This window comes from Rhineura floridana, chromosome 5 (genome assembly GCF_030035675.1).
Source record: "Rhineura floridana isolate rRhiFlo1 chromosome 5, rRhiFlo1.hap2, whole genome shotgun sequence".
In the NCBI taxonomy this organism is placed as follows: Eukaryota; Metazoa; Chordata; class Lepidosauria; order Squamata; family Rhineuridae; genus Rhineura; species Rhineura floridana.
Window position 1 is genome coordinate 95,215,375 of NC_084484.1, and position 11,106 is coordinate 95,226,480.

General features: G+C 38.7%; 1 protein-coding gene across 1 annotated transcript; it reads right to left on the minus strand.

Moving 5' to 3' along the window:
* Nucleotides 1–1,288: 1,288 nt before the first annotated feature.
* NDUFV3 (NADH:ubiquinone oxidoreductase subunit V3) lies at nt 1,289–10,803 on the minus strand. Its single transcript, XM_061627557.1, has 4 exons — nt 10,638–10,803; nt 8,789–8,873; nt 4,122–4,976; nt 1,289–1,538 (listed from the first exon to the last, which is right to left on the minus strand). The coding sequence occupies exons 1-4, from the start codon at nt 10,683–10,685 to the stop codon at nt 1,378–1,380; spliced, it is 1,149 nt and encodes a 382-aa protein (XP_061483541.1). The 5' UTR covers nt 10,686–10,803; the 3' UTR covers nt 1,289–1,377.
* Nucleotides 10,804–11,106: the final 303 nt, after the last annotated feature.

The following is an 11,106-nucleotide window of genomic DNA, read 5'->3' on the forward strand; positions in this document are numbered from 1 at the left end:
AGTCATGCTTAGAGCAGACCCATTAAAATCAATGGGACTAAGTTGGTCACAAGTAACTTGTCCCACAAATTTCAATGGTCTACTCTGTTCTTGCATAAAGCTGCAATCCTAACTCCATTTACCAGGGAGTAAGTTCCACTGAATTCTAGGGACCTTATTTCTGAGTAGGCATGGTTAGGATTGCAGCCCAACCCGGGATCCAATCCATATATATGATGTCCTGTTTGCTTTCAGCTACTTATGAAACACTTTCAAAGTTAGTCCCAATACACCAGAGTTATAGCTAACCTAAAGTAATGTATGGATAGCAGAGAGCCAATTGGCTAACTTCATATTCTTCATCGTACCTGGTCACAAACAAAGGAAGTTTTACTATATTAACACTTTTTAAAAAATGAAGGGCAGTAGAATTAAGCTAAAGGAGCTACCAGTCATAAGATAAAAATGTTTCCAAAAATAGAACTATTCCTCCCATTATGGCATATTTTATGTAGACTAAATAAAGGCACATGTGGGGATAAGTATTCTGTGTTGCTAATAGTTTTCCCCAAGCAAAATTGGTTTTAATCAAATATACCTAAAATGTGCATTATATCTAATAATAAACCTATGTTGGGATTTTATTGAAGTGAAATCAATCAAATCCTAAAGTCAATACTAGGACAGCTGATCTCTTCTTTCTCCTACAGGTTTAATACATGAATACTAGTGTACCTAATTACCTTCCAGCATTCTGAATTTCAATTCAAAGTTTTGAGGGCTCACTTCTAGAATCTGTTCTGCATGCTAGAACTGAACCTTATGCAGTAATAAAGGAGCATGCTTCTAAGCATGTACATGTTACTTTTTCTTGATTTCATACGAGGACTGCAACTCTCACACACCTGAAATTAGAAGGACTTCAGGTTGCATGAGCACTATCATCTCCACAGACATAAACTATTACACTAGTCTTGTCTTCAATACCTACTACAATAATATGCACATTAGTTTAAGCTAAAAGAGACTTTATTCAGCAGGTAGCCGGTAGTGCAACTTTATCCAAGACCATATTGAAAATGTAGTTTTATTTGATCAAAAGTGCCTTGTCCATTACAATTCAGTCCCAACTGATAGGTACTCTGCGTGGATTTTATAAGCAGGGATTTTCTAGATAAAGCTAAGCAATACAAGTGTGATACTGAGAATACAAAGTAGTACACAGTGGGAGATTGTTAGAAACAGAAGCTGTGATTTTGTGACTTCTCAAAGGGGATCCATATGTTAAAATAACTGACAGTGAGCAAACTCATTTACAGCACTTTAATTGTAATATAGATATTGTTTCATTGCCAGAATTAAGTAATTTGTCTGCACGTCTCCACATTTGGTTCAGTGTCATGGAGATAATCTCCCAGATGATGGCTGAGGCAGCCTGAATTTTGAGAGCTGAACATCATAATCCACAAAGGTGTATGGTGTATATTCATGATGCTGCAGATTCTTGTAGGTAGAAATGTCAAATACTTCTTGAGCAGTTTCAGCTGATGGTGTGGCCTCTACGGGGGAAAAATATACTTGTGAACTCAGAGATAAAAGAAGAAACATCTTTTCTGGCACCATCAGATTTCATATAGGTGGAGATTTCTCACTCTGCCACTCGAGACAGTAGCCAACTACTGATATTTTACAGGGAACCAAGAATACACCACAATATTCAAGAGAACTTAAATGTGAACATGTAGGATTGCCTCAAGATACAAATAATAAAAAAATGTATACATCTAGTTGCAACTCATTTCAAGGAGGTTAGTTTCTTTAAATATTCTCAAACAGGAATACTAATGCCGGATTCAAAACAGGAACATGTGCACATGAGACTCCTCCATACATGCAACTGAAGTTTTGCTTCTTGTATATGTCACAGCCATTCTCATTGCCAGAGAGAAGAAAGTGGCTTCTTTCTTTGGCAGGAAGAAGTGCTGCTGTGAAAAACAAGGAAGCGTAGCTCTGACTAGGCAACACAGCTTTCCTCTGCATATGCATGTTCTACTTTTAGATCCAGGGCTCACAGGTGCATTTTTATAGATTTTGCACCTGCTCCTCAGTCTTCTACTTCCAATGGAGAATATACAAAACCAAAGAGAGGTTTGCATTTTTCCCCTCAGAGGAGTATTTATCTCCCTAGTAAGTTCACAAAGGCCACAAGTAGTAGAAATCTACTGAAGGATGGACAAGTACTTTAAGTAATGCAATGAGAACTCTCGCACTGCCATGAAACACCACCTGGTACTCCTTTGGTTGTAACACAAAATTTCTATGAAAGCACCCACAAGTAGTTAGAAAGTATTACAACCACCCCTAATTTGCATGGCTCAGTGTTTCATTGAACATTTTAATTCTCATCCGCCCCTGTCATAATCAATAAATTAGTTTATGCTTTTAGACCTTTTTTAGTGTTTTCTTTAAAAAAATCTACACTCTCACCTCTATGTTCTATTTCTATTATTCCTTGGTCAGTAAACCAGCTGCAGAGGGCATAGAATATCAGATAGAAAAAGCTTGAACACAATGTTAGAGAGGCAAGAGATTTTGTGCACAGTCCAGCACTTAAGTCTCATTGATTTCCATGGGAAAATTCAGCATATGTTAAAGCCTTTCCCACTGAAATCAATGGGACTTTAAAATGCTTACCTTTGCCGGGATTATGCCCTAGATACAAACCCACAGCCAGATTTGGCTTTTAGTTACATTGACATCAGTTTCGAGAAGCTCCACTGGATTATACCTTGTCTGCTAAATACAGTCTATTTAAAGTTTCATGTTTCACCTACCTCCAGTTTTCCAATTATTTCAATTTTTCTAGGCTACAACCAAGGTAAAATGGAACACTGTCAAAGCATTCTCAGTATATGATCTCAGCAGAGCTTTTTCTAGTTGCTAGTGCCCTCTGTTGGATGGACAGAAGCCCAAACATTTGCAAAGCTTCTTGTGGGTACATATGAAAGAGTTTCGCCCAGCAGGATTCTTTGTTTTCTAGACCAGTTGCAAGTCATCTTCCAACTGGCTTCAATATTATTTTCTCTGCCTTATAAGTTGACTAATTATTGGGGAGATAAATAATGTGTCTTAGTACAAAATGTACTGATTTTTGAAGTACATGAGTGCACCACAAAAAACGAAAGAGTATAAAAAAGAACATAGTTTGAATTATGAATTTATCCAGTCTTTGAAGTACTGGGAGGGAGGGAAGTGATGAGAAATAATTTTTAGTGAGTTTTTGGTGCATTTTGAGACCAAAAGAGACTCCAAAATAGTCTACAAATGTAAAAACCAAATGAGTTCAATTTACAGAGAGATGTTACTAAGGAAGAACACCAGGGAAAGTCACATGCTATGAATGTCCTTTGTTGCTAAATCTGGGCTCTGGTAAGCTGTATCTCTGCTAGCCTGAAGGCACAGCTTCTCCATCACTCCCCGGCTGCCAAAGTAAACTTTGTTCCTTGTGATCCCATTAGCACAAGAGGCAGCTTCTACCATTGTAAGAGCATTGCAAGAGGGGGAAAAAGACATGAACAAGGAGTATTGGAGGAACAGACAGTCCCAGCAGAAAAGCAGCTGTTAAGCCTGAGGGCAAGCTCTGGGCAGGAAGAGCAAGAGACTGCAAAATAGGTTGCTCAATAGCCTCATTGTGCTTCTAGCAAAACTCGGTCAAAATTTTGATTTTGTTATGGTTGCCCATTTTCATTTGGCTCACTTCAGTTTCAAAGCCCCCACTTCCCAATTAGTTTTTAATAGTTCAAATAGTTAAGACCACTGGTATAAATAGTTCAAATAGTTAAGACCACTGGTACAGACAAAATTAAGGAGAATGCTATGAAAACACTGCCATCTTCCATTGACAACCTAAAAGCTAAACAGGAGAATCAAAGAACAGAAGACTAGAAAGGCAAAGAATTGGACAAAGAACTCATCAGCAAAGTGAAAAAGTCTGCTCAAATGACCATAAAGCTCCAAGAAAGAGTGGAAGGGATTCCAGAAGGTTTTCAAATAACACTAGTAAGAGTGAAAAGGTATTTGCTCATCTAAAGCCCTCATCTCCCACAGGACATCAGTGCAGATCAAACAAGATAAAGTGATACCCTGAATAGTGCTGTGTTGTTCAGTCTGAGCTCCTGCTTCTAGGACAGTCTCCTCCTTCACTGTGGTTTCTGCCACTGGCATTCTGCCTTCCAAATCCTCTCCTTGCAGCTCAGCAGCAGTTCTTCCTTGCATTTCAGCCTTTTGTGTCTCCCTTGCTACATTTTCTTCCTGTCTCAGCAAAGTCAGATTTTGTGCCACACTTTGTGGAGGCCCCGACTGAATTCTCGACAATGTACTTGAAGTTGCTTCAGGGAGAGACGCCTCTAGATGTTTAGCTGTAACTTCTGTTGGCTTTTGACTCTCTGCAACTTTTGTTCCCAAGCCTGTACTCTTTAAGTGTGTTTCTTCATATCTTTGTTTTGTGGCACGTTTTGACAAATCTGACCTTAACCATTTATCACCACCTGTTGTCCGATGCAACTCCTTTTGTTGGATAGGGGTTTCTGTGAATCCAGGACTACAAGGGGACTTCTCAGGTGCTTTGTCCTTTATTTGCTCTTGGGAAAAATGTTTTTCTCTTGTTATTTTTGTCTTCTTTGTTCTATTCTCAGAAGCAAGAGGATCTCGACTTGGAAATGATATTTTGGTTTTTATTGTATCTTTGAAGGCATTATCTTCTTCAGAATCAGAGCTAGAATCTGACTCAGAGCTTGATGAAGAGGATGTCTCTCCATCTGCCTTCTTCTTACTCAAGCCTCCTGTTGAGGAGAAAACAGACTGTCCCTCAAGAGAAGGAAACTTTGCTCTCTGAGGAAATGTTACCACAGTTTTCTTTGCCAAGGATTTCCTCAGATCTTCATCTTTTCTTTTTACAGCAGCAGCAGGTTTAGTGTTAATTATGATCTCACCTTTATCTGTAAATTGTGGAAAAGAATTAGGAGACAGCTTTTAGAGGACATTTAACTGCTGTTTTGGTACACTCCTTTGGTGCCAATTACATTTATAAAATGGCAGAGAGGAATATAATTTTTGAATAGACAGTTTCAAATATACCTATTAATATGGAAATATTTGTGAAATTATCTGGAATAAACACCAGTTTAGAAGTTCAGATTCCATTAGGCGCTGCATTTCATATAAATATGCACCCAAAGAGGCCTTTGCTTGCAGAAGTTCCTTATAGGAACATGAAGAGTATTTCTTCCTTGTGGTGTCACACTGCTTGTGAACATAATGTTGTCAGAAACACTCTGTTCCAATCTTTGAACTGGGGATGAAAACACTTTCCTATCTCCTCAAGTGCATTTTGAAGAGTATATTTAGCTGTGTGAAAAAGATATTTAGTGCTGCAGTATCTAAGTACCTTAACTACATTCAATATATTTTGTGAGAAGTTGATTCAAACAAAGCATTTCAGTGCTACCACAACTTTCAACAACTGCAATAGAATATGTTGCAAGTGCAACATTTATATATTATGAATGGCTTTACACTGGAAATTAAACACTTGCTTTTCAGTATAATGAAATTTATATGTTTCTATATTTGTCATGCAAAATGAGTATTTTGTCTTTCAGTGGTGCTTCCTATGGCTATTTCGTTCCCATTTCTTATCACAATGAAGTTTTAGTGGTCTCCTTTTACTTACATAAATTGTGTTGATCTATACCAAGGAATATGTAAATGAAGAGCAACTGTCATATCCACCACCTCTGAAAATAAGAATTGTCTTGCTGGATCAGACCCAGGTCCATCTAGTCTAGCAATCTATTGCAACAGAAGCAGCTATCCATATGCCTCTGGGCACTCAAAAGCAGGGTATGAATGTAGCAGATTTCCCAGAATTCAAGGAATTCTGTCTTTACACATGAAGAGTCCAATAACCACTGACAGCCCTTTCCCTCAGCGATACATCTAGTTCTTTTTTAAAAGCCATTTAAGCTAGTGACCACCAGAGCTTCTTGTGGCAGTGAATTCTGTATGTTGAAAAAAGATGTTGCACTAATGCAAGACCTCAAGGAGACAGAAGCAACATTTACTGGATCACAACTGCCCCAAGACATTTTGCAGACTGCATGATCTAGAAGTGCAGCCAGGATTTCTTTGATGCGGGGGAAGTAACACATGTTGCTTCACCTGTATGCCTAAAAACCATTGCCACCCCAAGCAACTACTTGGGCTCTTTGTACAGTTAGGCCACCCCAGCAGAAAAATTGAATGAATGTAAAGCATTAACACCACCTTTCCTGAAACACAGACTGGAGAGTTGTGTTCTTTGTTGCAGAATATGTCCCTATATTCTTGTACCAACTGTTTTTATCGTTTCAGTGAATCCTCATGGCATACTACCCTTTTCCTAGGAGGTCCACATCAGCTGTATGCAAAGTAGGACAGAAAATACAGTTGCAAGTCTCAATAATTCTTTCCACATATCCTATAACAGTTAATCATTGTTATTGGCAGTTGAAAAGTACTGTAGCATCTTTCAACAAGGCAAAGCACAAAAAAGAACCAAGCATTGCACAGGCAGGTAAAGCATCAGGGACTGGCACTAAACTGAAGCAGGATGTCCAACTGTTTGCCCCTCATTAGCCATACCCAAGCCAAGCTTGTTTCATCAGACTGGCTCAAGCTCCCATGGCCTAATTGTCGCAAACAAATTCCTTGCATATAGAAAAACTAGATGTTGGGGGAAACGGTTCTCTATGACATGCTAGCTATCTATAGTATATGTTTTTGTTTTGTATGCAGAAGAACATGCAATCATGTGAACCACACTTGCAGTCTAAAAGATCCAATCCAGACATAGATCTGCCACCTTGCTGGACAAAATGGGAATCTCAAAGTCAAGGTTACAGACCAGTCCACTACTGTGACTGGAACCAAACTAGTGACCATTACTTCTTTTGTCCCTGTTCTGCTTGCTAGCCCTTGTCTTGCCCCACATCTTCTGAACAGATATTTTCTTCCTTTAGTTTTTAGCTCAAATGCTGCTTGAACCATAACTGTTTTGTTCCAAACACTGTCTTCTGTTTTTTTATTCCTTTGCAATGTACTGGGTGCATTTCCTTGACTTGTTCCCAAGTTCCTGAGCTAATCACAGCAAGATATATTTTGGGGGCATTTAAGCGATAAAATGTATGATGATAATGCAGGGAATTGTAAGGTATATGTTTCATATCTACGAAAATTAATTCATTTCTAAGATGTCCTTGTACCAAGTGCACTTAACAGAAGCCTTAACAGAGAGTGCCAAAAGACATTAAATAAATAAGTCAGCATGGAACTAAGACAGAGTTGTATACATGCTGTGAAGCTCAGACAGCTAAGGAGGAATGAAGTAATCAAAGTGGAACATTAGCATGGCCATCATTACTGGGAAAAAGGAGGACAGTATCTAAAAGCATGGTAGCAGAATTATTCATTTTCAGCTTATTCATCAGTCATGTTAGCATGGGAAAATTAATTAGGGACTGAACAAAAATTTAGCTTGAAAGTCAATGGCCACATTGCAGCAACTTTCTAAGTTGCAGTACTCCCCACTTAACTCTCTCACACACCTACACCTCAAGTGCTACTGAATTTGGTCCAACTGAAGAATAATCACCACCACTGACGACTGGACTGCTATATAGTGAAACTGTTTTCCACAGTGTTTTTAAGGATGCAAAGCATGGATGGCAAGAATAGCAGAGGTGGTACACTTCTGACAGAGGACAACTATACTATCTATCAAACTAGCAGAACCCATTTCACTTCCAGTAGCATCAGAAAAGCAGCATCTATGTACTCAATTTTTATTTTCCATTGATGCTCACAGGAAATGTGTCCCTTCATCAGTGCAAAAGACCAAGTGTGGTGCACACTCTTCAGTCTAGAATATGTGGGCTACTCCTCCACAGCATGTGGAGAGTCAGGGGAAGACCAGGCTATGATGCTCTTGTACAACCTTCCTTGCATTCATTTTTACAGGCTATTCAAACAGATCTGAGAAACGAAGCTCTGCAATATAAAAAATATAACAATTCTCTTTGAGGATAGGTAGGGATGACAGGAGGCTTGCAGCACAATGACATGTATACCATATTGTGCCAAAAACATATCCCAAGAACAGATGAACATAGCATAGATATAATAAGAATTATAAACTGCATTGGGTGGACTAATTTCCTTATGCTCCACTTACCTGTCAGTATCCATCTGTTAGACATTGTTAAACAAACTCTGTAAGCAGAAATAACAAACCTGGCCCTCCAGAAGTTGTTTGGACTCCAGCTCCCATCAGCCCCAGGCAGTATGGCCAGTAATCTGCCACCTTGCTAAAAGTTTATAACAACATTCTTCTTAAATTTCTGTCCTTATTATAATGTCTATTACATTGGAATGTCACAGAGTTTCAACATTATATGTTTAATGGTTTGACAACCGCAAGTGTTACTGCACTGAGTGTTTTAATCTCTTAAAAACTCTTAGAATAATGTGATTTTAAAAATAAACCTTGAAACGTTAGATGAACAACCTGTGCCACACAATTCTTTAAAAGCAATTTTAGAATTCCTTTATAGAACACTTAGAATCAACCACTGTACGTAGTTTTAAATATTTGAATCTTAACATTCTACATACCATTAAAATAAACAAATCTTGATCAATATTGCTACAAAAATGTATGGAAAGCATCATATTATAGCTTGCGTAGTTAATAAACAATGAAAAGGTTTCTTACTTTTTTTTGAGCCTTTCTTAGAGTCCCCTGGTTTGGTACTGAAAGAAACAGCAGAACGTAGGCTTCGAAGCCCCCATGCTTGCAACTGAAAGAATTAAGAAAGACACTTGATTTAATTATGTCATTTTTAATTAGCAAGGCTAAAAATGAATAAATAACAAGTATAAAGTACAGTGTAGACTAATATGGCAAAAATTAGGGGTTTATGTACAGTAATGGTGAATAAGAATCTCTGTGAGTGACGTGTTTTAAGTAAGAAAATGAAGAAATTTTTAATGCTGTCTTTAACTAACAAAAGGCTTTGTTGCTCTGTGTATATCCATTTGCACCAAGAAATGGAACATTCATAAATATTTAGATATTTAAAACGACACACTTTTCCTCTCAGACATCAAATATACTTACTTCAGGGCTCTGAACATTTTTAAAAGTCCTAGGTGCTCACATCAAATGCTTAAATGGAACGTTAGAATATGATGCTAGCACCTAGAAATGCGTTTCTTTTTCCTCCACCCACCAACAGCCTCAATACACAACTGACTTACAAATGAATGAGGGGATATTTTTCCAAATGTGGCTATGGTCATGCGAGTGTAATGTTTGATGGGGGGGCAAATACACCCCTTCTACATCATTGTGGAACAGGGATGGGGAACTTTTTTCAGCCTGAGGGCTACATTTCCTTCTGTACAACCTTCTGAGGGCCACATACCAGAGACAGAAGGAGCCAGACTCAAAAATGGGAGGAACAATGAATGAAAATATTACCTTTGTGCACCACACACACTCACACACCTCTCTTTATCCTTCATCCAGGCAAGCAAGAGGCATTATCAGAGTTTAAAGACAGATTCTAGCCAGGCAAAAATAGTTGGGGTGGGAAAGAGTGCCAGTGAGGGGGTGTGGCCTGGGGAGAGAATGTGTGGCCCGGCAAGATTTTCAAGAGCCAACTAGAGAGTTAGCTGGAGGGCTGTATTCAGCACCTGGGCCTTAGGGTTCCCACTCCTATTGTAAGATACTAGACAAATGTAGAATATAAAACTACCATGGAAGAAACTACTACTTCTTTCATTCATAGTCCAAATGACAAGTGGCTCAATAACCACACATAAAGAAATACTGCAGAATTTAAAGCTTCATATTCAAAACCTGTACCACAACAACCTGCAGATAATACTACCAATTATAGGAATAAGAATAAGGAGCAAGAATTCAGGCTAACCATGTCAGTACTTGTACTAGTATAAAATTTAATACAACAGTAAAGACCAATTTAAAACCTAAAGTGGTTTAAAAAGCTTCAAGTAATTGTTCCTCCTGAGAATGATAATTAAGCTACCATTTAGTCACAACTTCTAATTGTTTCCATAAGCATCTCATTCAAACACTCTTGTAATATCATTGAAATATCACTATTATATGAAGATAAGTCACCACACCACAGGTTATTGGGAGACCCCTATTCTCCACTTAGAGCTACAGTTTCAGGAGTACTCTGAGAAGAGGAACTGTTAAACCGCTCTAAAAGCTGTAGGAGTCTCCTAATAACTCTCAGTACCTTTCATAAACTATACCGCCCAGGATTCTTTGGGGGAAGTCATGACTGTTTAAAGTGGAACAATAGTGAAATAAACGTATGGTGTGAATGTGGCCTTAGTGTCAAATAAACATGCACCGAATCAACTGCACAACCTAGAAACTTCACATCAAATCCTGACGCCACCACCCCAGCAAGTCTAACCGCTAAGACAAACATAAAATGGCACAGTAGCGCAACTCTAGCGACAGGGAAAAACCCCCACCACAGCGAAGAGTTAAAAGCGTCTCCTACAGCCTCTCTCTCGGTTACCTTGAACGCTGCAATACGGCCAGAATAGATTAGAAGAGGCGCTGCCATTTTGGCGTCCCACCAAAACTTGTCCCTGCTACAACCTCCGCCCTAAAGGAAAAAGGTTCCTCCTACTTCAGACTCTTTTTCTTTAAGAAAGAAGCTCCATGCACATGGGAGGGGGTGTAATGCAGAGTTACGCTCAAATTTCCTGCAGTATCCAACGAGCCACGCCTATATATGCTCTAGCGGCTTCCGTTTTTTCGAGATGGGAGAATTCTGGTCCTCTTTTTGTTGACTGATCGGAGGGAAAGTGGCGCATCTCCTTGTTACATTGTTACTACCAACTCTCAGAGTTCAAAAAATGAGAAGCTTGCGTAAAAGTAAACTTAACGTTGTTGTTTAAACCCCCCGCCCCAAACCGTATGTATATTTACCTGTAACTCAGGAAAATAATACATCTGATGAAATTGCCTTCATAATAAATTTA

What these genes read in the sequence shown, in the direction of transcription:
- NDUFV3 (XM_061627557.1), bottom strand. Translation starts at nt 10,685, where the DNA reads ATGGCAGCGCCTCTTCTAATCTATTCTGGCCGTATTGCAGCGTTCAAG. An exon ending in TAAGAAAGGCTCAAAAAAAA is followed by an intron (nt 4,977 to 8,788) that starts GTAAGAAACCTT and finishes CACAATTTACAG; the next exon opens with ATAAAGGTGAGATCATAATT. An exon ending in ACAACACAGCACTATTCAGG is followed by an intron (nt 1,539 to 4,121) that starts GTATCACTTTAT and finishes TTTCCCCCGTAG; the next exon opens with AGGCCACACCATCAGCTGAA.